At 48.4% G+C, this 26,077-nt stretch overlaps 1 protein-coding gene across 1 annotated transcript in view; it reads left to right on the top strand.

Annotated features, from left to right (window-relative positions):
* Positions 1–26,077, top strand: part of ST8SIA2 (ST8 alpha-N-acetyl-neuraminide alpha-2,8-sialyltransferase 2) — a 62,878-nt gene that overhangs the window by 21,723 nt on the left and 15,078 nt on the right. The window contains exons 2-5 of the mRNA XM_058542387.1: positions 10,661–10,723; positions 14,528–14,656; positions 18,512–18,769; positions 24,738–25,031. Coding sequence (XP_058398370.1) covers positions 10,661–10,723; positions 14,528–14,656; positions 18,512–18,769; positions 24,738–25,031 — 744 coding nt within the window. The remainder of the gene's footprint in view (positions 1–10,660; positions 10,724–14,527; positions 14,657–18,511; positions 18,770–24,737; positions 25,032–26,077) is intronic.

The raw sequence follows: 26,077 nt of genomic DNA, 5'->3' as shown, positions 1-26,077 counted from the left end.
GTGATGAATATTTTTCATTGGTCTTGCAATCTGCATCCCCTTCCTAGGGATGCATTTTGTTAACATGTCCGCCAGGGACAGGGATTGTCACCTGGGATAGTGAAGGCATCACTCTTAAGGAGTAATTTTTGGTGGGGGGAGGGAGGCTGTTTCATTTGGAAGAAAAAGGTATTCAACAATATTTTGTATTTGGAAATTTTGTAAAACTAATATTTGTAAGAGAAGCTATAGGAAGTATTGCTGGACAAACTCTTTTTGGGTGTAAAATAGAGAAAAATTGAGATTTTTTTAATTGGGGGTACCCTCTGCCAGAAGAACAGTAAGAATGAAGGAGGGATTTGATGTCATTGTAAATGGAACCTTAAAGTGTTGAGAGAAGATGATTTAAAATAATGGATTTTCTGAGCCAGAAGGAATCTTAAAGGTGCCCTGAGGATTCTAACCCATCTCTGCACTTGGAATCATTCATCTTGTCTCTTTCCAGCAGGATATTCCCTCCAGAGGGAGGAAGTCTGTCCAGGGCCAACCTGTGGGCAGACCCAGGAAGCCCAGCTTTACCTATCCAGGAAGGAGGAAGTGGTGCCATCGTCAGACTTTGATGGGGTTGGAATAAGATGGGGACTGAGAAAGGTCCATTGCAAGGTGTTCACACAAGAGCTCTTTTGATAGAATGATGGGGACATAAACAAGAAAGTGGTGCCAGGAGAGGATGCAGTGAAGACACAGAGGCAGTTAGTATAGATGAGACTTCAAAAATGTTTGCCAAGTGCTGGTGAGAGATAGAGAAGTAGCTGAGGGGAATACGGAATTAAGGTTGGGTTGTTTATTTAAGATGAGAAAAGCAAACTTTTTAAATGCTAGTGGATATGAGCTGGCGACGTGGTGGAGTAATCAGGAGCTGGGCTCCTGAGCCAGTCTGCTGGGTTAAAATCCTGGTGTCTCTACTTAGTAGCTGTGCCTCCCCAGGCAAGTTTTTTACCTTCTCTGTGCCTCATTTTCTTATGTAGAAATAGATAACCATTTCTGCCTCAGAGAGCTATTGTCAGACTTAAATGAACTCATATAAAATTTGTAGAACAGAGCTTTGCATACATTAGGTCCAAGATAAGTATGAGAATTATTACACAGCCGAAAGGAAGCTGCTGAATATAGGGAAAAGAGAAGAAATAGTTGATAGAACAAGAGTCTCAAAAGGCAGGAAGGGGTGCAATTCAGAGCACAGGTGGGGGGACTGGGTTTGGGTAAGAGGACAACTGGCTCCTCTGTTGTGACAAAGGACAGGGGGAGGCGGATTCCTTCTATTTACAGATGTTCATTGACCCCTTAGGAGGTTCAGGCGCTGCGCTCAACACTGGGGGTGGAGACGTCAACAAGGCAGACACAACTCTCCCTCAGGGAGCTCACTTCCAGGGCAGAGTCAGGCAGTGCACTTAATGCATGAATATGGTAATAAGAAGATGAAAGGAGATGGGAGTCGGGAGGGTGGGCCGTGGGGAGGGCCACAGCTGGGGGAGTAGGAGAGCAGATGCTGTTTTAAATGGGATGGTCAGGGAAGGCCACTCTGAGAAGATGACATTTGAGCCAAGGAGAGGGGAGTGATCTATGGGGATATCTGCAGGAAAAACATTGCATGGAGAGGGAACAGCCAGTGCAAACGCCCTGGGCCTGGAGGACGCCTGGTGGTTATAGGTAGTAGTGGTGGGAGTGAGGCTGGGGTTTCCCTCTTTCCTCCCCAAGCCATGCTTCCAGGAGGCTGAATCCTCATCTCTGCAGCAGACCAAGGCCTTCAGCTGTTTTGACTCCTCTATTCACTCAGCAATCCTCTCTAGAGCACGTTGATGTGCAGGAGATATGTGCCCCACGGCAATACAGAGATGAGCAGGACCCCCGTCCTGTGCTTGGCTGGTGGTGAAGCTGCAGTGGTAGCTGAGTGAGGGAGCATCTTGCTGCAGGTGTGACCAGGACACCGAGGCAGGACAGGGAGCACTGGCTCACTGTAAAGCAGGGCCTTCAGAATGGGGTGGGGGGACTCAGAAAAGGCTCTATCGCCATAAACACCTTACAGAAGAAGTCTTCTCTACCGACAGCTTTCACCATCTCCAGCTCAGCCAACAGCATAAATATCTATCACCTCTGAGTTTTAACTGCTTTGGTTTCTGGGTTTTTGAGTGGTCGGGATTTTGGAATGCAGCATTCTCTTAGAAGTCTCTGTATTATAAAGTTTGCCTCCTTTAGGAGATGGGTGTGGATTGGAGGACGATTCCTGCACAAATTGGTAAGTGCAGTTCATGGATCCTCTCCGGTCGGTGCCTCGGTTTACTCGGAAGGTGTCTGGTTCGGATGATAAATTGTATGGTCATCCCTGGTTATGGGTGACGGTATCATGGTGAGAAAGGATCAGGAATAAGCATGCTCAGAAATGCTTGGCATCTGAGTGACTTGTTTACTTGCATCGTGATGTGCAGACGCCTAGAAGTCCTTTTCTATAAAGACTGGGGATGTTGGCTGGAACACAATCAAAGCCCTAAGTCCTCACGGATGTTTTCTGAAGTTGAGCAAAGGGAAGAGCCAAGAGTGAGCGAGTTCCTTTTCGTACACGGATGGAATGTGATTAACAAGCAGATGTTTGCTGGAATCAAAGCAAAGGGATAAACCAAATCAAGCTAATACTTAACATGAAGGAAGAGAGAATGGCAGAGAAAGGAGCTGAGCAGTCGTTGAGGAGAGCTCAGGGGCAGAAGAGAGACACCCACGAGCTTGCTGACTTAACCTTCCCCGTTGGCATCCACAGCACCCATGGAAGCCCAATGCTGGAGATCACAATTGTTATGGAAACACCATTGTCAAAGCTGAAACCTGCACTGGTCTCTTCAGAGCTCTGTGCCCAGCAGGGTTTCAGTATCTATGAGGTTCAAGAGCTTTGGTACAATGATAAGACTTGCCGTATAGGAAAAGGTGTCTCAGAGACTATTGAGCACATCAGTAAAGCTATTAGGCCTGAGCTGATGGGCAAGAAGCTAAGTGGGTGGAACAGGAGGAGAGTAATGAACTGGTGACAGGCCTGGGTGGCACTGAGAATAAATCTAAATGTGGTGCAAACACCATACTAGAAGTGCCACTTGGGGCCGGCCCCGTGGCTTAGCGGTTAAGTGCGCACACTCCGCTACTGGTGGCCCGGGTTCGGATCCCGGGCGCGCACTGACCCACTGCTTGTCGGGCCATGCTGAGGCAGCGTCCCACATACAGCAACTAGCAGGATGTGCAACTATAACATACAGCTATCTACTGGTGCTTTGGGGAGAAAAGGGGAAAAAAAAGGAGGAGGATTGGCAATAGATGTTAGCTGAGGGCCGGTCTTCCTCAGCAAAAAAAAAAAAAAGGAGGGAGATTGGCATGGATGTTAGCTCAGGGCTGATCTTCCTCACAAAAAAAATTAAAAAAAAGAAGTGCCACTTGCTGCCTGTAAAGCTGAAGCTGCTGAAAGGGGGCCTTCTGTGCAGTCACGCTGAGTCCTGGCTGCAGTCCAGAGGCCACCAGCCAGTTCTAGTTTTCAGTGTGATCTGCGGAAGTTCTCATACTGGTAGCGAGCTGGCAGTGCAGGAGTTCTTGGTCCTCGCTGTTGGACCTGTGACTTAGGAAAGCTGTGTTCATGGGAGCAGAAGCCTACCTCAACCAGAAGGATGCCCTTGAGAAGAAATATGGCAAATATACCTCCCATGTGGAGGATGAGGGGTGCTTTGCTCCTAACATCCTAGAGTAGGGGTCAGCAGAGTGTGGCTTACAGGTCAAATCCAGCCAGCTATCTGTGCTCATGTAGCCCACAAGCCAAGATGATTTTGCATTTTTAAATGGTTGGGGAGAAAAATCAAAAGAAGTATAACATTAATATCAAGTGCTTTACCATATGTCGTGCGCTGTTCTCAATCTTTGTATTCGTTAGCTCTTGGAATATTTACAACAACCCCATGAAGTAGATACTATTATTCATTTTATAGATGAGGAAACAAATGGAAGCTTCTAGAAAGGTTAAGTAGTAGTCAAAGATCACACAGCTAATGATTAGTTCAGCTAGAATTCAGACCCAGGGAGTGTTATCTCAGAGCTTGTGCTGTTAACTTGCTTCCCCGTATGAAAGTTCTCCAACACTGTTAGGGGGGATGGAGTGTGAATTCAAAAGAGATATTCAGGGAACATATCCCCGTGAGTTCACCAGAGGGAAGATAACAGTGTTTCCGAGAGGGAAGGGAAGGTTTGTAGAAGAATGAGGCCACCTTTCTATCATGATGACAGGAACACTAACTTTGAACCTCAATTAAGTAAAATCTTATCCCCCAAAAGGACTTACACTCTTCTCGTTAATAGATCTATTACCAAAAAATATTCAATCATTATTATTATATTTTTAATTTCATCAATAAGAAATTTGTGGAAATTTGTTTTCTCTCTTCCTTAAGTACCTGCATCTGCATAAGATCTTCATTTTTTCCTCTTGGCCAGAAAAGCCTAAAATATTTGCTGTCTGGTCCTTTAAAGGAACAGTTTGCCCACTCATAGAGAATAGAGAACCTTGGAGTTGCTGTGGAATGTGGTTGGAAAGGCTGGCCACATTATGAGGTGGCGAATGGCATGGATGCAATAGCCTCTAGTACTTAGAGTTTGGAAAGTATGACCTTGAACTTTGGGTCTCCTGATAACCCCAGCCATTATATCACACCTAAGCATCTGGTGAATGGATAGAAGTCATTCATCAAGGATTACCCAGTGGTGTCTACTGAAGATGCCTTAGACCAGGATGACTGGGAAGCTCGGAAGAAGTTCTCCACTAGCGTAGGTGGAATCCAGGTGGTAGGGGATGGTCTCATGGTGGCCAGCCTGAAATGAATTACCAAGCCTATGGACAGTGACTCATGCAACTACCTCCTGCTCAGAGTAAATCAGAAAGACCCTGTGACAGAGTCTCTTGAGGAGTTCAAACTGGCCCAGTTCAAAGGATGGGGCACCATATTTCCCACTGTGCTAGGGTGACTGAAGATACTTTTGTTGCCAGCCTCGTGGGGAGGATCTATCTGCACTGGATCAACCAAGTCTGGAGGCCCCCTTGCCCATCTGAACACTTGGCCATGTACAGCCAGCTCCTCAGATGGAGGAGGAGATGGGTGGCAAATCTCAATTGCCAGCAACAAGTTTGGGAAGTTCCTAGCTAGGTAAGTTCTGGGCAGGATAGCCCCTGAGCCATTCAAGCACGGGTCAGCTGGTGCGGCCTCTGCTCCTGTTCTGATCACAGGTGCTCAAGGCTCCAGACACAAACACCTTGAAGGCTTCTTTCCTTCCCCTGTCTCTGTGATGTTCTGCCTGCTTAGAACTGCCACATCCGAAATCAGTCTTCTTATACACACCTGGATTAACCTTGAAAACATTATACTAAGTGAAAGAAGCCAGACACAAAAGGACAAATATTGTATGATTCCCCTTATATAAAATATCTAGAACAGGCAAATTCATAGACATAGAAAGTAGAATAAATGTTACCAGGGGCTGGAGGGAGAAGGGATTGGAGAGTTGTTTAATGGATATAGAGTTTCTGTTGAGGTGATGAAAAGGTCCTGGAGATAAATAGTGGTGATGGCTATACAACACTGTGAATATACTTGACACCACTGAATTATACACTTAAAAAGGGATAAAATGGAAATTTTATGTATATTTTATCACAAACAAAACAAAACAAAACAAAAATACCCTTGAACTCAGTTGGAAGCCCTAGCTCAGTTCTTGTGACTGACCCCAAATCATCCTTTTCCTTGCTTTTCTCCCCACCATGTGTCTGTGGGGCCATATATTTACAGTGTCAGCAGGCAGGAACCCCAGTGGGTGGCTTTTATGCACAAATTGAAAACAAGCATTCAGTATCCTCCCAAAACTGTGAAGGAAGAGCCATCTGCAAATTCATGAACTGTGCTTCAGTTTAATCTTCTATTCTCAGGACTAATCAACTGTTTAAGTTGGGTCCAGACTCTTAATTAAAGCTGTCAGCTCCTGAAAGTTCATTTATTGAGCCTGACTCTCCAGTGAGGAACTAAGGACGTGGGAGGTTCTAACACAGGTATGAGACCGCAACACATGGATGTTACCTTAGCTATAAACACTTGGGATTGGATGGAAGGGCTAAGCAGAAATGCACTTTTCAGATTTTCTAGTTGCTTTTCACTAAAAACAAATCCAACTCTGCATGGTGTTATTTTTTGACCATACCATTTTTCTTTGTTGTTTTAGTTTACTGTGTGTACTCGACTTGGAGGGAGTATCATGTCAGTGATGGAAAGGAGATTGACATCCTAAAATGTACAGCTTTAAAGTAGTCAACCTCTGTCATCACTGTGGCTGAGAATACTTAGCAGGGTCAAATGCACAGTGGTTATCACTAGTATTATACCTTGTTTTATAGAGTTCTTTATAGTGTGCAAAGTGCTTTCCCATATATTTTCTCATTTGGTTGATGTAAGCATCTATGTTTCTATGATTTCAGCATGTTATGAATTATCTTTAGCAAATATTTCTCACTTGATCATCTTCTTCTGTCACTCAACCAAGCAGGTATCAGCATCCCCCATCACAAGGAATGTAAGCTTATTTTAACAACATTGGAGGAAAAACCTAATTAGAAAAAAAAAAAATCCCTTGTCAATTCATGTGATTCATTTTGAACCAGACATCTGCAGTCTGAGTTTCTTTGAATGATAGTCTGCCCCATTCTATGCATGTCTGAGAGGTGAAACTGTGTCTTGTACAGGTATAAATAATATGCAGGAACATGGTGTGCAAATGGCAGAGAAACTTTGGAAGAAAAGTCCCACATAACATTGAAGTTAGATTTGATTCACTGAGCCCCAGTTGGGCAAGGCACTGTGCAAGGCTAAGAAGGTGAACAGAGAGGGTCTCTCCCCTATTTTAACATAGATTTTATTATTATTTAAGTGTAGTCAGGCCAACAGATCAGGAGACAACTGCTATTGTAAAGATTGTTATACTCCCAGATCCCAAGAGCAGGGAGCATGCCACCCCATGCAGGGCCACATGGAGAAGCACCAGGTCACTCAGGAGGCAGCAGGAGAGGGGGACTCTGTGGGGAAGCGGCTTTATTCTGGTTTCTATAGGAAGGAAGGGTAAGGCAAGGTAAGCAGCCTTAGGATTGGCTAGTTTGAATAATTTCAGCAGGCTCTGGGGCATAGGAACTATCCCTAGTTGTCTGGTACTTGGCCTCAAGCGATAGTGGCCCAGAGTGTGAGACCCCAGTAAAGGAGGTGGCGGACATGTGGGCTCTGGATTGGTTGGTTCACTTTTGAAAAGTGCACTCCCAGGCCAGTTGTTTACTATCTCTAGGAATTGGCTAACCCTGGGAGGGGAAGTCCCTCCAGAGTCAGCAAAGTCCCAAATGTCAAATCATCAGCATTCAGACAATAAAAGGCGTGGTTAATACACACGCTCCAGGGGCTTACATTCTAGGGTGGCAAGCAGCCGAGGAAGCTGAAACCAGGACCAAATCTGCAAACCTTGATTTCTTTAACGATAAGAAGAGGAGTTTACACTATGTAAATGACAAGGTTTCTTTAAAGCTTCCCATCTGTGATCCCAGGAAATAATGAAATATGAAAAGAAAGTGACAAATGCTGTAACAGAATTGAGTGCTCTGGGAGGAGAAGGAAAAGGTGGCGAGACTTGAACATCAGGATGGTTTTGGAGGGAGGCACAGGTGTTGGGCTTGAGGTTTAGCATGGAAAGGTGAAGCACGTGGGCTGGCTGGTGGGGGATTCATCTTCCCGGAGGCACCAGGCAGAAAACAAGAGTTAGAGCAGAGGTTCTGAAATGGAGACATTTTTGCTCCCCTGCCTCAGGGGACATTTGGCAATGTCTCAAGACATTTTTGATTGTCACAACTTGGGGGGTGGGGGTGAGGCTGCCACTGGCATAAAGAGGTAGAGACCAGGGATGCTGCTAAACATCCTACAGTGCACAGACAGCCGCCCACCCCCAACCCCACCAACAGAGAAATATCCTGCCCAAAATGTCAATAGTGCTGAGTCTGGGAAACCCTGAGTTAGAGGAAAGATTGGTATGAAAAAGTGCATGGATTTGTGGTGCCCAAGTCGGCAGGACATGATGCTCCCCAGGACCTGGCCTGAAGGCAGGAGAAGAGAAAGACAGTGGGAGGCAGTTTGTTGCCAGGATTTGGTCTTCTCTGAGCCCCAGGTTACATTAAACCAGATAGATGCATGGACGCAGTGCTCTCCTCACCTGGAGCCCTCTTGGATTTCATGAAAGACGCTGAGCAGAGTTTGTTGAGGTTTGCTTTTTGTATAAGCAGAGTTTTAAATTTTTATGAAGTCTAATCTGTCTACATTTTCTCTTACGATTTCTTCTTACAGTTCTGAATTTAAAAATTTCTTCACATACACTCCTCATACCTCATCACAGATTTGATAAATAGTCTCTTCCATTTTCTTACCAATTTCTCATGAGTTGCCTTCTTTAAATATTTAACTGTTTAATTCAGTCTTTCCCAGAGGGTGCTATAAGTATTTTTGGTGATAATATGATTTTAGTAATTCCATTGATAAATATTTTTGTGTTAATGGTTTTGTGTTCTTTTCAAATGAGTGTATAATGATGATATCAAACCTGTATTTTCACAAGTGGCATTGCTTAGGATAAGAAGTTTTTAAAGATGAGGAAATTTTAAAACTTAAGTAGATAACAGTGTGGGTGGTAAACAAAATATGGCAAGCTGGTGATAGCAATACGAGAATTACTGAAGTTTAGGAAACACTCATTAAATCCACTTGAAATTCACTTTGCTGTCTGGAGTAGGGTCACGCTCAACTGATTTTCCTCCAACTTACTTCCAGATTGTTAACCAACTGCTCCAGACCATGTATTGAATTTCTCATTGATAATGATTTTTAAAAATCAATTCTTACATGCAGCATTTCTGGATGATCTTTTTTGTGCCATTAACCTTTCATTAGTCTTGAGCTATTACTACACTTTTAATTACTGTAGTTCACTTGCTATCTAGCCCCACAGGTCTTCTCTCCCCCCAGGGAGTACTGATTTTGAGGACTGGGGTGGGGTTGGGAGGATGTGAAAGGTCCGTGACATGTGGACAGCAGCACGCCCAGGAAAGCCCTGGGGGTCTGACCGGAGTGGATTATGGTTCTAGGGCCAGGGCTGGCCGGATGTTCCCAGACCCCTGAGTTAGAAGTACAAGAGCTCCGCCATCCCAAGTGGAAATGAGGAGGGAGAAAACAGAAATGTTAGGCGTTGATTTCAACTGTGAAGAACCAATGATACTCTGTGTAATGAAGAACTAGACTGGGAGTGATGAAATTGGAGACCTGAAGGGAGAGCTGGGATGAGGCCTGGGGGAGTCATGGCACTCTTCCTGTTGTCTGCTCAGCTGGCTGTGTGTGGGGAGAATTTTGCCTGTTGCCAAATAATGCTGAAAAGACATTTCAACCTATCAAGAAAAGACATGTATATGTGTTTACACACACACACTCGCACCCACAATTTTATATCTAAAAGCGTGCGAATCCTAAAGAAAGCAGATAGAAAAATCCAGACTTAAAACCAGTATGGAGATAGGCCTTAACTTCCCCCGAAGAGTTCTCACAATATCACAGGATTCCGTTAAATACACAGGTTTCTCGGTGATTTTCAGTGTTTCTTTGGAGTGCACCCACACCTTGATCAAAGGCTAGATGGAACTTAAAAAAGTGAGAAAAGTATGAAGAAATATCTCCTCAAACCACACATCCTATAAATTAGTGGAAAAAACGTTATTTAATAAAGATAACTAGTCTCACATACAACTTTTTAAAAACACACAGGGCACAAAATGAGCTAGGTACTAAGGGCAGAGGGATTCATCTGTCCCCCAGCCCAGTGTGATAGCAAAGCAGGGTGAAGCTTCATGGCCCAGTAGCCCCATCCAGAATGGAATTGACTGAATGGATGGTGGGGCTGGAAAGGCTCTTAGAATGCTTTCACCCTAAAAACTTGTCCTCCAGAGGAAGAAGCAAAAGACCCTATTACTCACCCATCTCCTTCTCCTCCTCCAAAGTGACACCACTTAATAGAATTTTTCCTCCCACCAAAAAGCCAATTATTATCACATTTGGCTGGAGGCAGTGTTGAGTCAATCTTGCTGCCCCTGTTGAACTTCTGGTGTTTCAAGTTTGGAGAAAGCGTGATGGACAACATCTTACCACATGTGAGTGAAAGCAAGAGAAGACCAGGGGCAGATGCTGAGTCATGCTAGAGCAGATGCTGAGTCATGCTGAGGCAAACTATCCTGGGGGATTAACCAGGGGAGATTAACCCCAAAGGAATTTGTCTCAAATGAGGAGTCTTAAGTGGAAACCTTGGTTCAATTGAAACAGTGTTCAAGTGGGAGGCAGGGGAGGATCTGGGAGACCTACTTCCCTGTAAAATGCTTGGGCTTATGGCTGGGCCAGAATGTTGCCCATTCTGGAGAGGCCAAAATGAGATCTCAGCCTCCCTTTGTAGTTCTCCAGGCGGGCCGTGGGATCTCCCAGTGATTGAAAAGGGCTTTGCAAAGAAGAGCTGGGTTTATAATTAATGCATTTCCTTTGTCTTGCAGGAATTCTGGAGGCAGAGGTACAATCAGATCAGCTGTGAACAGCTTACATAGCAAATCTAATAGGTTTGTAAATTAGATTTTGTGTTCATTTGTTTTTGCTGTAAGGCAGCTATTAATCTGCTTCTCCTCTTTGCTGGATGGTGCCCTTCTTACTTAGCAAATAGATCTGTTTCCTTTCACTTTGGCTTTGCATTTCCCTAATCACTTTTGGGGAGGTGCTGTCGATAAAAGAGCCCATGAAATGGCCCAAGGTCTAGAGGCTGCTGAGATGGAAAACTCAGAAGGGCAACAGTGCTTTTTGGAAAAGAGCCCACTCACTTTGAAGCACTTGGGCCACCAATGAGCTTATTCATAACTTGTATTTTTGCTGAGCAGTGGAGACTCTGAAGGGAATCAGGACTTTCACCCAATGTTGTGGTAGATCTAGGCTTGTCCAGGTTAGGATGGAAAATAACTCAGAAACTTTGCTGAGACCTCTTAAAAATATTTAGGGAGTCAACTCAATAATGTTAAACTTGGTTATTGAATGCACACTCTAAATTCCGAAAGAGTGTTTCCTCCGTAACAGTCCTTGGCCAGGGAGAGCTGGATGCAGGGGAGCGAGCAAAAATGCTTTGCAAGCCAACAGACCCAGGCTGGCCACCGGCTATGTTTGGACCATGCCTCCGAGTCCCCATTCTCCACCAGTAACAACTGCCCCATAGCTCTGACCTAGTCTTATCAACCTGAGCTACAGCAATGGAAGGGAGAAGAGAATGCCAAGTTGTTTGACATAAACGAAGGCCACTACTCAAAATGAAGGTCTTGTTTCACTTTATAAATATCCTGTTTTGGTCAGTCTGGGAATGAGAGGTCCAAATTATTCAGAGTAGGGTCTGTTCTTTGCCCTTCCATATTTTTTTTAGGTCTCTTGACCATATGAGAGCTGTCGAGTATGTCCATTCCTGACCCTGCCTGCCTGACTCAGTCATGACTGACTGCCCTGTCTGTCTTTCACATCATTGCTTCTAGATCTCCAATGACCTCTTAACTACCTTGGGACCACAAATGAAGCTTGCACTATGCCTGGTGAAATGCAGATAGATGTGGCAGATATAAAAGAGGAAGTCGTGTGGCCCTAAGCTCCTCTCTCTTCCACTGCAGAAAGGTGCCCCTTTTTGGAGAAAGAAGATCCTGCCCCTTGAGCAGGATCCTTGTGCCCTGTGGTAACTTGGCTGTGGGAGGGCACAGTCTTATTGGGATAGAGTATGAGAAGTGGAAGAACAACCTTGGAAGCCAGGCAGTCCTGGATTCAGTCCCGGTGCTTATTAGCCAGAGCCTTGGCCAAGTTATTTCACCCCTCTGAGCCTCAGTTTCCTCATCCAATTAGAGCAACAATGCAACACCTTTTTTGAGAGGTGTTTCAAAGGTTAAAACTACTGAATATAAGGCTCTAGCCTAGTGCCTGATCTGTTAAAGGCACTCAACTGATGCTCATTGCTATCACTATGGACATGTCCATGGCATCAGGAGATGGCCACTGAGGTAGGCAAAGAAACTTAAGCCTGAAATAAGACTCTAGTGTCCTTAGGGTGGAGGGGGTGCTGGGGACAGGAGGACGCATTCACTGAAGAGGAATATCTCAACTCACCAATCCAGCTGTGTTTGTGGAACACAGAGCATGTAAACCCAGTGCACCGAGGTGGTCCCTGGGGTTATCTATCCATCCGGTTGGTTTTACAGATAAGAAAGTAGAGGCCAGAGACCCAAAGTGACCTTCCCAAGTCCCCCCACTAGACAGAGACAGAGCCAGGGTGAAGTTCAGTAGGACCATGGCTGGCCATGCAGGATCCCGTCCAGGGCTTCACTAGGAAGTGGAGATAGAAATGGAATTTCACCGCTAGCCATGCCAACATTTATCTCCTTCCTTTTCCTAGTTCCACCACCGTGTGTCCCAGAGAAGCCCAGAAACCCCTTCTGGAGGTTTCCTACCAGGTCTCTGCAAGCATCCATGATAGAATACCTCTGCAGACCCTTCTTTCCTGAGAGAGCCTGGGTTCACCCAGTATGCCCCAGGTTCTGAGGGGATCACCCTAGATTGAGTCCACCTTAAGCCATAAGATGCCAGGTCCCAGTCATTGATTACTGATGAGAGTATCAGCTGGCCTCTCAGGAAGACAGCTCCTCATCACAAATGTTAAAGCATTTCTATCACATATAACTACTGACGTAAGCTTCAGGGAAGCTTGGGGTCTTGGGGTATGGCAGCTAAATCCGTGGTCCTCAGGGCCCCTGCTCCTACCTGTGACCTACACAGAAGTAGGGGTACCAAAGAGGTGCAGCCACAGCCAGCTCCTCCTGGAGCCTCATGAGATGGCAGCCAGTGGTAGGTGCAGGAGACATTGGTGGTCCTTATGGAATTCTAGAACCTTAGACCTGGATATCTTCTTCTTCTATACCTTTTCATTATAAATGGGGAAACTGAGGCTCAAAGAGGTAAAGTGATTTACCCAGAGTCACACAGCTTGTAAAATCTTTCTGCTATACCGTGTGCTTCCTTCCATGAAAACAGCAAAAATTACAAAGTGTCAGGTCTTCTGTTTCCTCGCAGAGGCTCCCTTAAGCCTGCATGCTGGAGTCCATCTGCCTTACTAAAGACCCTTTAATTTTCTATCCTCTGCAAAAGTTACATATATTTGAATCCAAGACAAGTGATCTCAGCCAGAGGAGTCAGGAATATTGAGGAATGGAGGTGTGTGGGGAATATGAGGAGACAATGTGCACCCCCAAATGAATTTCTTCTCTACCTACAAAAAGCAAAAGAGAGCATTAGGTTTAAGACCTCATTAAAAGGATTTCATCTTTTTTAACTTGGCTGTTCCAAGATAGATGCAGAGGACGTAGATGTTTGGTTTGAATTCTTTAAAGCTCCAGAATTTGGCATCACAAATCCACTTACCATTCTAACTGGGAGAATCTGCTGCAGCACAGACAAAAGGGACTTCTGGATGCACATACATCTGTGTGCAGCTGGCGGAGGCAGGCTGGCTCCTCCACTGCCTTACGAGATGTAATTGTAACCCAGTTTCTTAGAAACCTGCTAGCATAGATTTCAAGCCTCGGAATTCAAGGGGGTCCTGTAATGTCTAGTGTCCCTAAGTCAGGTGGAAAGACGATGTGCACCAGAACTGTGATTTGTCCCGGGCAGGCAGAGCCAGCCAGCTCCTTCACCCACTCGCGGCTCCCCCAGGGCAAAATTCAAATGCAACAAACATTTATTGAGCACCTGCTATGTTAGACCCTTGGGGAATATAGAAATGAGCGAAGGAGCTCCCCGCTTACAGTCTAGTGGGAGAGAGAGACACGGCCCTGATGACTCTGGCACAAGGCAGATGTTTGAAGTGGCATCTTAGAGTTACAAACAAGAGAGTGATAGCATATGGAGGAGGAGGGAGAAGCCACAGGCTACATCGCTTGCCATGGTGTGACTTTTTGTTTTCTCTTTATTAAGTTTCTCAACCATCTTTTGATAATTGGCTGCTAATGCAACTGCTATTTGGAGTTTTGCACAAGTAGCTTGAAGAAGTCTTACTATTCTGACAGTGACTGCTAGGTTCCACCGGGAGGGAACATTAGGGGTGGGGGTGGAGAGAAGGAGAGTTTTATCACCCCCTTCCTGTCTCCAAGTATGTATGTAGGTTATACCTGAGGGAGAGAGTTTGTGCATTCTAGAAGATAAATAGACTTCCTTCCCTTCTCAGGTAATAACAGCAATTTTGCTCTTCCGAAGTTTACATTCAAGCCCGTGCAAAAACAAAACTATTAGACTTGTCATTGGCATGCTAACAGATCATGTCTACCCTCTTCCTCTTTTTTTTTTCCTTCCAGAGCTGAAGTTGTAATAAATGGCTCCTCATCGCCAGCTGTTGTTGACAGAAGTAATGAAAGCATTAAGCACAACATCCAGCCAGCCTCGGCCAAGTGGAAGCACAACGAGACGCTCTCGCTGAGGATCAGGTAGTGGTAATTACCTACAGGGCAAGAGACAGACCTGGCCTTCCCCAGCGCTAGCCGGGAAATTGCCACTCTCCATCATCTAAGAAGTCAGGATAGAAATAAAATGTTTACTTCCCGCTGAGGCAGGTTTCTTCTGTAAGTGATCAATTGGAAATGAAAACCTGAGGCCTGGCCACCAGTCACATGTGGGCAGTGACTCAGGCCGGCAAGGTGGCAGGGCCACATGGTTGAGTTCCTGGGTTTGGAAGGAGTGAGGCTCTCGGGTCAGCAGCAGCAAGGGCCTGGGGGGTGGCAGCCACAGGTGGCCTCTCTCAGAGGGCCCAGAGGCAGCAGTTCTTCTCCGGCATAAGGGAACATTTCCTGGTTGGGCCTGCCTGGCATCCGTGTCCCCTTTCTGTGGCGACAGTCCTCCCGTTTATCTTTGGAGTGCTGCCCCCTCCCACGGTCCTTGTGGCTTGGGTGGGCTGCCGCTCCCTGACAACGTGAAAGTGAAAAGCCATAGCTGGGCATCGGGTGAGCAGGAGCTGACATGACACCTGACCACAAGGTCTTGTCCTGCTCTTTGCAGGGTGTGTTTTCCGAGCTCTGCAGTCACTGTTGGGTGGTGGAAATGGGGAAGGGGTTACAACATCAGCACTGTGGCCGCTGACTTGGATATAGCTGTGATCAACCCAGGAAAGGTCGGGCAGTAGAATCCAACGATTGGTTTCCAGGCATTGTGCTGGGGGCCAGGGGTGCTGACATGAGTCAGACCTGCTCGTGGGAAGACAGAAATATAAGCAACGAAAGGACGGGGCAGTGCGAGATTGCATCTTATAAGTGGGTGGAAATAGACAGGTCATACTGAAGAGATAGTACTTCATTTTTTAAGGTGACTAAGAGGGCTGGCCAGGAAAGGCTTGCCAGGAGCAATGGGTTTTGGAGGATAAATAGGAGTTTGCCAGACATGCCAAGCTGTGTCCCACATGCACGGAGTCTAAAGTCTGGTGTTTGTGCTCAGGGCTGCTGGACTGTGAAGCCGGGGGTAGGGGATGGGGGGGGTGAGGTTGGTGCAGTAGCCGGGACCAGATGGGGAAAGCCTTGGCTATCACAGCCAACCTTCCCAGGCCAACACCGTGGGGAGGGAGTGGAGAACTGGGGGCTGGGCACAGGGGTCAGCCTTGCCCATAGCTACCAAAAAGTGTCACCACACAGCAGGGAGGCGCCCCTTCCAGGTAGGCTCACTGTCAAAATGGAAATGCCCCCATCCCCTAGTTCTCGAGGCCTTATTTTGGAACATGAGGGGGTGTAGGGAATAGAGTGGCATGAGATCTGGGACATGGCAGCTGAGAATCCATCTGAAGGAGCTGACTCCTGTGGCCACCCCTCACCCAGCACCTCTTCTGAGGCCCTCCCTCCACCCCCTCCCAACGCTGCCCTAACAGCTGCAGGCCTGCGTTACTGACCCTGGGATCAGCAGCCCTGGGCATCAGTGAGAACACCTGCATTAGCGTCCTGGGGCTGCCGGAACAAATTTCCACCAGCTTGGTGGCTTAAAACAGCAGAAATATATTCTCTCCCAGTTCTGGGGGCCAGAATTCTGAGTGCTCGCTCTGAAGGCCCTCGGGGGAATCCTTCCTTGCCTCTTCCAGCTTGGGTGGCCCGAGGCGTCCCTTGTCTTGTGGCCGCATCACTCCCGTCTCTGCCTCCATCTTCACATGGCCTCTCCTCTGTGTGTGTCTTCCCCTCTCCTGTCTCTTATAAGGACACTTGTCATTGGATGTAAGGCCCACCTGGGTATTCCAAGATGATCGCATCTCAAGATCCTTAATTTAATTACATCTGCAAAGATCCAAATAAAGTCACATCACAGGCTCCAAGGGCTAGGAGATTTACATTTTGCGGGGGCCACTATTCACCCCACTACACCACCTGTGAGTGAAATCCTCCCACCAGCACACGCCCACCGGCAGTTCCCACTGGGCCTTTCTCCCACCTTGGGGTGGAGAAATGGACACACACACCCCTTTAGGAGAAGACCAGGCTGTGGCCTTCGTGGGCAGCCTGCAAGCACGCAGCCACCTCGGCAGGAACAATGTGCTTCACCCAGGGGGAGAAAGAATTTCCTTCAACTCCCTTCAATTAATCACCAGAATTATTCATAATCAAAGATTCTGCGAGTGATGTGGAATATATTGATAGTAATTTCTCGTAATTAGTTAGAAATTAATTCCCTCACAGAGGTGTTTATTTTATGGGCTTTTTGGGGGTCTCTCTTTGCTTTTAAATACTTTGGGGTAAGTAAATGCAAAGGTTTTAGCTATTTCCAAACTGTATTAGTTTGTCAAGTTGTATAATCCTTGGTAAAGTGCAGTAAATAAAAATAGTGCCCCGTTTGCCATCAAGAGATACAAATTACTCAGCGAGAGGGATTTCCCATGCAAGATACAAGAGATCCAGGTCATGAACAAGAAAAGACAGTGGAAGAAGAGTGTGGTGCCCTGCCCTGGGCTACACCAGAGGCTCCCAGTCCTGGTCACAGTTAGAGTCAACTGTGGAGCTTTTGAAAGCATACTGAGACCTGGGCCACTCTCAGAATCAGGATTTCTCAGGTGTCAGCCCGGAGCTTCTGAATTCTTTATGGTTCCCCAAGTGATTGAATGTGCATCCTACTGGGATACACCCCAGATCCCGCAGGCTCTCGGGCGTCAGTATTACCATCTGTACAATGGGCAACCATTTTGCAAATTCTCCCACTTGTAAAGTATGTGAAGATCCTGTCCCTCCAGGGCTCTGAGGAGAAGCCAACTGGCATCGTTGTATCTGCCCTAGATAGCAGCTTGCTGCAGGAAATGAAATTCATTTCAGCTGATCTAGGTACCAAATATTTTTCCCTCTATGACTTGAATCATTTCTAAAGATCTTTTGGTGATTTAGACGGTTCCTTAAGTAAAACCCCCAGTTATGATCCTCAAATTCCTGGGGGCAGGCCTGCATGGTTTGACTAAAACTCCCCTGGTGATTCTGAGAGGACATTCATCTTTTTTCTGCCCACACTCCATCCCATCTGTGTACTTTGATAGATGATTGTAGAACTTTCCTCCTAAATCAAAGTCAACCTAGACTCTAGAGAGCTGTTTTTTGATCACTTTTGCTCTGTGGGACCAAAGAGGTATCAATATTTACAAACCCCAAACTAGACAGCAATGAGGGGCCAGGGGCACACACTCTACAACACAGACGGCAGGCTATGTTCTCAGCCTCTCAAAGGCAGAGTGGTTGACACACCTCACAGTATCCACACTCCCATTTACCCCCTGGAGGCCCCTTTGGCCAGAGAAGGTTTCCATGGAAGAAAATAGGCCACTGAGGAATGAGGGGCATGTATCATCCTGGTTTCCCGTCCCTAGTTGAGGACTTCCTGTCAGATGATGGTCCTGAATTCTGCTAAGAGAGGAGATGTGATGTAGGGTGACCACTGTCTGGATTTGCCCAAGACTGAGGGATTCCCTGGAATGCGGCACTTTCGGTGCTAAAACTGGGCTGTCCTGGGCAAGTCAGGACAGTGGGTCACCCTTCCTTCTGGAGCCCTCTGTGATGAGTTCAGACTGTGTCCTAATGGAGTCTTTTCCCAGGGCAGTTATCACATCTCATGGGGAGAGGGCGTAACCACAGCAACCAGATAGGCCACCACCATGGTCGCCTCTGAGCTGTTTCTGACAATCCCTTCCTGGAACCCATTCTCGGAGGGCATCTGAATTCTGAGCTCCTCCTGCGTGCAGGCTGCAGCAGCCCTGCAGGGTGACGGAGGACAGGAAAAGCTGGGTTGGCCAAGGGAAGGAAGACTTTTTCTTCACGTGTGTTTGGTCTTTGTAGGAAGCAAATCTTAAAGTTCTTGGATGCTGAAAAGGACATTTCTGTCCTCAAGGGGACCCTGAAGCCTGGAGACATTATTCATTACATCTTCGACCGAGACAGCACGATGAACGTGTCGCAGAACCTCTACGAGCTCCTCCCCAGAACCTCTCCGCTGAAGAACAAGCACTTCCGGACTTGTGCCATTGTGGGCAACTCTGGGGTCTTGCTGAACAGCGGCTGCGGCCAGGAGATTGACACACACAGCTTTGTCATAAGGTAACCACAGCAGGGGCTCAGGGCCCAAAGTGACAGGCGTACTTAAGTTGAGCACTGCCAGTTGTCCCAAGAGGTAGAAATACGACACACTGGTTGGATAATTCCGCACTCTAAATCTTGACTACGCACGCATTAGAATTGCTTGGGGAGCCTTTAAAAGTCCCAATGTCCAGACTGCACCCCAGATCAATTAAATCAATCTGAAGGGTGGGGGGCATGTGGCCCAGGGAGCCTGGGTGCTTCCGGTGTACAGCCAAGGTTGAGAACCACTGACGTAGCACAGAGGTGGGCAGACTGTGGCCCACAGCCTGCTTTTGTCAATAAAGTTTTATTGGAACAGAGCCACGCCCATTCATTTTGATATCTCAGTGGCTGCTTTCTCACTACAAGGTAGAGTTGAAATAGTGGGCAGAAGTGAAGAGTTGCTGCAGAGAGAGCATGTAGCCCACAAGCCTAAAATATTTATTATCTGGCCGTTTACAGACAATTTACCGACCCCTACATACAGCCTGTTACAAACGGCTGGTTAAAAAATCTGGTCTGTGCTGGCCCGTTCTTGGTCCAAGTTTGCAAAACTCGTTTTAAGTGTTCTGGAAGGTGGTACTCTACTAGTAACTTTACTATCCTGTAGTTCAAAATCTGGCAAGTGAGGAGGCCGCAGAGAAACTTGGATTTTGTACTCGACCATCATTTCTGCTGAAATATCAGCTCTCGTTTTTCAGTCACCTGGGACGCATGTGGACACAATTACCCATGGCCCTGACACTTGACCCCCAACCCAGACAGACTGGGAAACAAGGCCTTGCTGTCTTCTGGTCGAAAGTAGGGCACACAGAGCCTTGGGTTTCATCCCAAACAGCGCCCCAGCCCTGGCAGAGCCGCATACGGTGTCTCATGTTTCCGGGGGACTGTCCCACCACAGAGAGACTTGTCCTGGGGCTTTGGGAAGCGGCCTTATGCTAGAGCTCCTGGAACCTCAGGACGTGGGGGTGGGTGGTGTGTTTACTCCCATATCCCCTGCGATGGGAGAGCTATCGCAGCCCAGCAGCCAAACTGGTTTTAGTTTGTTATGCTTTGACAGGTTCGGTCTGTGCCTGGCGTGTCCAATAGCTCAGCCCCTAGTTCTCAAAGCCCTCCAGTCTAAAGGGTGGCGGGTTTGTCTGATTGGCAGCCAGAGAAGGGTGAGTGTGGGGCAGAATCCTCCTCCAGGTGGAGTCATATCCCCTCCTGGGTGCTGCGTAGCATGGAGGGCAGCCTTTCTGATCTGGTGTCACACACATAAGCCATGCTTCTTCCTTCTTCATGAGTTTCAACAGGGAGCTTTCCATGCTCCACCCAGCCCTGCCTCAGGAATTTCCAGAGGCAATGGCAGATTCTGGCCAACAGTTTCCTTTTTGGACACTTATACGGCGAGGCAAGCAGTGTGGTGTCTGGAGTCCAGTCTTGTTTCTGCTGCCCCCATTTGTCACGTGACTTGGAGTGTGTCACTCCTTTTTCTGGGCCTTAGTTTCATTATCTGTAAAATGGGTGGGTTGGACTGGCGTCTTTGAGGTCTTTCCATTGTGAATACTGCCTATTCTTTAGCCTAGCGCCTCTCAAACTCCAACGAACATATGAAGCACCTGAGCTTATTAAAATGCCGAGTCATTGGGTCTGGGATGGGGCCCAAGACTCTGCATTTCTAATGCCCCGGCTGCTGGTGTGGGGACAGCACTTTAAGAGGCACAACCGTAGCATGCTTTGCCTCTCTCCTGGGAGTCGTGTCCACACCTGTCCATACATACTTAGAAAAGAGAGACCTAAAATGCCAAGGAGAGAGCTACTCAAAGCTATGTGCAATTGCCCTTTGACCTTTAGGTCTGTGCACGTGGCTTGCACAGACCTGTGTGTCTGTGGGTTAGACTGAGAGGTGTTTTAGGACAATATTACGTGACCCTACTGTGTACAGACCCCATGTTTGATGCCGAGTGGCAGCACTGGCTCCTCTGCCCCACGGGGACCTCTGCTCTGGGTTCTTCCCACCTGGAGGATCGCCTGTGCCCCCCACCTGGAGCATCCCGCGCAGAGAGTAGATGGAGTGTGGTGCTGGGAGCACTGCCTGAGCGGACGTGTGGGAGTGTGCTCAGGCCGTGTCTCCCACAACAGGGCACATTGTGTTCATTCCCTCCCCTGCCTTTCCTTGGGATCCGTGAAGGTCACACCACGATTCCTCACCACCTCTCCTGTAGCGTTTGCCTCTCTGAACAGCAGCTCTCTGTAGACCCTGTGTCCCCACCCCATCCACCTCACCCCGACTGTGAGCTCCTTCAAAGCACAGTGGTTGTGTCCATCTCCGGACTCTAGTCCAAGCCTGTGCCTAGCACAGAGGCAGGGCTCCACGCAGTGTCACTGAGATAACGGACACCTCAAAGGTCCTAATGGCACATTCAAGGTCTCTGTCAACCCAAGTCTTCAATCAGTTCGGCTAGCTCTGTGTTTACTGGGCCCCTCCTCTGCGTGGGAGACATGTAAGACCTCGCGCCTCTCGGAGAACTCTGCATGGGAGTCGTGGGAGGACACACTGCACGCAAAATGCGATGAGCTTGCAAAACGTGCAGCCTCCTGGAGGAGTGCAGCGCCGGCTTCAAGAAGCAGCATTTGAGTTGGCTGACTTTGGCAAATGAAGATACCGAGGAGGGGGAAGCAGCGTGAGGAGAGGCATGAAAGCCAGAAAGTAGATTGACAGATCAGGGAGGCCGGCGCTTGACCGAGCTTAGGTTGTATAAGGCGGCGCTGGGAGTTGAGGCTGGACGGGAGGCTGGTGCCCACGAGCCTGCAATGCCAGGGTGAGGAGACTGCCTAACTCAGGGCCATGTGTGTGCAGAGTAAATCCCCAGACGTCAGGGATCAAATCTTCATTGTACACAGACACACACTCACGCACACACACACATACACACACCCCTTTCATAAGAAGAATCCTATGAACAAATGCCCTTTCACAGATAAATCATCGTCATTATCGTCATGGCTTCACATTTATTAGGCATTAGCATGCACCAGGTGGAATTCTTGTTTATTCTTCATGTTTATTAATTAATTCTCACAAAAACCCTGTCTGGAACGTTCTGTTTTGTCCTGGCTTTTCAATGAGGAAATTGAGGTACAGAGAGCCAGAGGCCGAGCGGCTGGTCCAGGCCAGGGTCAGGCTGTGGGCCTGGGCAGGCCGGCTCAGAGCCCACGCAAGCTTCCTTTCTCACCTGCAGGCTTGCTGCTCCCTGTGCCCCTGCGGACGTGCCTGTTTCTGGAAAGGACTGACTCCTTTCCAGCCCAGAGCCACGCCCATCCAAGCAACACAGCCCACTCATAGCCCACCCAGAATTCGCTTTGAGAGGCCTGGCCTACTGTTGGAAAAGAGGGAGCTTAGATGAGGCTCACCCCATCCTGATTCCCCCCGCTGCCCCCCAAATGAAGAAATTCATGCCTGGTGAGGGAGGGGCGTGTCTAGAGCATCCTGTCAGGGCGGAGCTGCCCCCTATCATCCTCACTCAAAGAGTGGCCCTGAGACATGGTCATGGGAAAAGCCTGGCCCTCACAGCCCCTCCCTGCCTGGAACACCTACTGTGTGCTGGGTCCCATGTTGAATGAGGGCGGGGGCCTGCCCGCAGGGAGCTCAGAGCCCCTGAGTTCCCCGAACCCACAGCACTGTACGGTGGACGACACCCCAACTGCCCGATATTGTAGTGGGGCATGGTCTCCCCTGCTTCCTCTCCCCCGACCACCCTGGAAGCCCCGGGGGATGGCTCCACATACGCGTCCTTCTTTGCCTCTCCCGCAGCCCCTACTGGCCCATGATAGACTCGGGAGATCTGCACTGCATTGAGTCCACCTCCCCCTGCTCTCAGTCCTGGAGGCCGGCCTGGAAGAGGCCCCAGATCCTCAGGAAGGTCTTGGAAGCCTGGCTCAGCTGGGCTTCGGGACAATAGGGCTAACTGAGACCTGAGTGGTCCCAAACTGGCCTACATGATGACAATGACACTCTGTTCTTCTGAGGTCTGTGACGGGCTCCCGAGGGTGTCCCAAGACAATTCCACCACCTTGTAATGTTTAGCCGCAGTCAGATAGCAAGGCTGGGATGGGAACAGAAGAGTGGGAATGGGAAGAGGGGCCTGACAGAGCAAACAGGCTTTCAAGTCAGACACGCCTGAGGTTGAGTCCTGGGTTCGCTGACTAGCTCTGGGACTTGGGCAAGTTACTTTGCACACTCTGGGCCTCAGTTTCCTCATCTGTGAAATGAGGGTGATTAAAACTGGGTCAGAATAAGCTGAGCTGAGCTCTGTAAAGGACCGGCCGTGGCTGACACACACCAGGGGCTCCATGATGTTACTTTTCTTTCTGATTATCTTACTTTTTCTCCCTAATTGTTGAAGGAAGAAAGTCCTTGCTTAAAAGGAGGGGTAAGTGGATTCTTTCTGGGTTTCATCATTTGGCAGTGACGTGTGGCCCTGGTCTTCACGTCTCCAGCCTCTGTTCTGTAAACACTTATTCTAATTTCTCAGACTTATTTCCATTGGTCGAAGAGCTTTTCCACCAGGCTGCGGCCAGGCCTCCCCAGAAGTGCCCCTCCTGCCGTCCCAGTCCCATGGGCTTTCAGCATGGGCAGGAAGCCGAGGTGCGCACACCCAGGCTGGACCCATGAAGGTCCCCCACAAAGCAGACCTCTAGTGAGATAACAAAGGTTGCCCACCCAGGATCCCTAGCTGGTTCAGCAAGAGAATGCAATGACCTTTTAGTTTGCCCTTCCAAACCCAATTCCATCCACTCCATTATCTATTACAACTTCATCTTATTGTTGTCTAGCTGTTGCCTAAAATGCAAATCTGTCCACGTTACTCTCCTGCTCAAGAACCTTCAATGGCTCCCTATTGCCCTTGGAAATAAGTCCTTGACATACAGACCCTTTGAGAGCTCACCCTGCTTGCCTCTCCAGCTCTATCTCCTCCACACAATATGCCCCAGTCAATTCATTTGCCCTCCCCTAAATACCCACACTGTTTCACACCTGTATGCCCTTGGATACATTTCTTATGATTTTTCCTAAAGTGCCTGGTTATAAGATTGACCTGAAGAGTTTGTGAAAATAAATATCAATTCCTAGGCTCACCTGCTGAATTTGGATATCCAGGCGAGGGACCAGGAGACTGTATTTTTAACTGCTGCCTGAGATGATTCTTCTGCTGGCAAGCTGGAGAAACACTCTCCTAATATGACTTATCCACAAATGAACTTCTGCTCATCTGTCCTTCTAGACTTCCCTCAATGGCCACCACCTCCAGGAAGACCACCTGCTGCTCCTCCTTCCCATATCAGTGATGACAACAGTTAACCTTTATCGAGCTTTTATGTGGTCCAGCAGTGTTCTAAGTACTGGGTGTGTAGTGACCCCTTTAATCCCTGGGAGGAGGCGGTGTTCCATGATAGCTAAAGAAACTGTTGTAGATATTCCTCAGCCATGAGGAAGCTCTCAGGCAGCACAGCAAGGTTGAGCAGGTTGTCCAGAATCACACAGGTAGAAAGCATCAGAGCATCCATTCTGAATTCTGAACCCAGGAGTGTGCCTTCGGAGCCCTCACTCTGTCACCTAATGTGGCCAGGTCACACCTGCCTATATAGCACAGTCATCCTGTGGGCCGAGGGCTGGCTGGCTTGCTTCCTTCCTCCTCTACTAGATCCCGAACTCCAGAAGACAGGCATCTTACACCCCAGGGCCCAGCGAAGTTCTCTGTATGTGCTAAGAGCCTAGTAAATGTGTGCAGCAGGAGACAAAGGAGCAGGGGTGGCAGGAGGGACTGGAGAGTGCAGCAGATGCCCTGGGTTTTTGTTTCGGGATGAGGGGGAAGTGAGGAGAGGCAAAGGACGGGTAAAGTGAAATATAGCAAGCAGTGTGTCAGCTTTCTCAAAAGGATCGTGTTGCCTTTTTCTCCGGCAGGTGCAACCTGGCCCCAGTGCAGGAGTATGCCCGGGATGTGGGGCTCAAGACAGACCTGGTGACCATGAACCCCTCCGTCATCCAGCGGGCCTTCGAGGACTTGGTCAACGCCACGTGGCGGGAGAAGCTACTGCAGCGGCTGCACAGCCTCAATGGCAGCATCCTGTGGATCCCCGCCTTCATGGCCAGGGGCGGCAAGGAGCGCGTTGAGTGGGTCAACGAGCTCATCCTGAAGCACCGCGTCAACGTGCGTACTGCATACCCCTCTCTGCGCCTGCTGCACGCCGTCCGCGGGTGAGCGGCCTCTCCACGGGAACGGGGGGGCCATCACTGAGGGTGGGAGGCACTTGGTAGGCGATACTCCTTTCTCGGATGCATTTCCATCCCAGCTCTACCCTCACGAGCTGTGTGACCTCAGCAAGTCACCGACCTTTCTGAGCCTCCCTTCCTGGAGAATTGAGGGGGGTTGGAAAATGGGTTTTGTCTGGGAATTGGTGGTGCTGGCTGGAGAGCTATGTTGAGAACGATCCTCCTCCTGCTGCTGCGTGGAGAATAATCCATAAGGGGGCAAGCATGGGAGCAGGGACACTTGTTGGGAAGCTGTTGCAATAGTCCAGGTCGGGAATAATTGTGGCGTAGACTAGGGCGGTGGTAGTGGATAGGCAGCAGTTTGGTCAGAGTTGCTGTAAAATTTGGAGTAGAGGCAGCAGGATTTGCTGATGGATTCTATTTAAGGACCACAAGGGGTGAGAGCAAGAGAAATCGAGGATGACTATTGGGATTAGAGCTGGGGCAGATGGGGGACAGTGGTGTCAGTTTCTGTGATAGCAGAGCCTGGGAGAAGCCCATGTGTGTTTGGGGTGTTGAGGAAGAGAGTTCTTTCTTGGGCACATTAAGCTTCAGATGCCTGTTACAAATATACTCCCCTCACTCCTGACCTCCCAGCTTGGTCAGGCCCTGCGTCCTGTTGCCTATCCACCCATGTGGCAGTTCACAGTCCTGTTCTGTTGACACAAGAGACCTCTTTGTACAGACCCCTACTGACCAGGGGACATTGGAATGCTCTTCACTGGGGCCTTAGCATAACTCAGTGTGACCCCAGGAAGCCCTCTCAGCCACCCACAAAGGACTCTTGCTGTCATAAAGGTGACCCCCAAGGCACCCAAGCCTGTGACCAGCGCTGGTCTCATTAGGGTGGGTATCAACACAGAAACCCATAGTCCCCAAGAAAGACCTAGAAAGACATTCAATAAGAGGCGGCCACATCCGTGGCTGGTGGAGCAGAGTGATGCCTGTATGGACACAGGGCTCTGTGGGGCCGCATCCCTTATCCTGGCGGT

The sequence above is a fragment of the Diceros bicornis genome, chromosome 5, assembly GCF_020826845.1.
Source record: "Diceros bicornis minor isolate mBicDic1 chromosome 5, mDicBic1.mat.cur, whole genome shotgun sequence".
NCBI lineage: Eukaryota > Metazoa > Chordata > Mammalia > Perissodactyla > Rhinocerotidae > Diceros > Diceros bicornis.
Note: the sequence above shows the minus strand (reverse complement) of the source record. Positions and strands in the feature narration are given on the sequence as shown.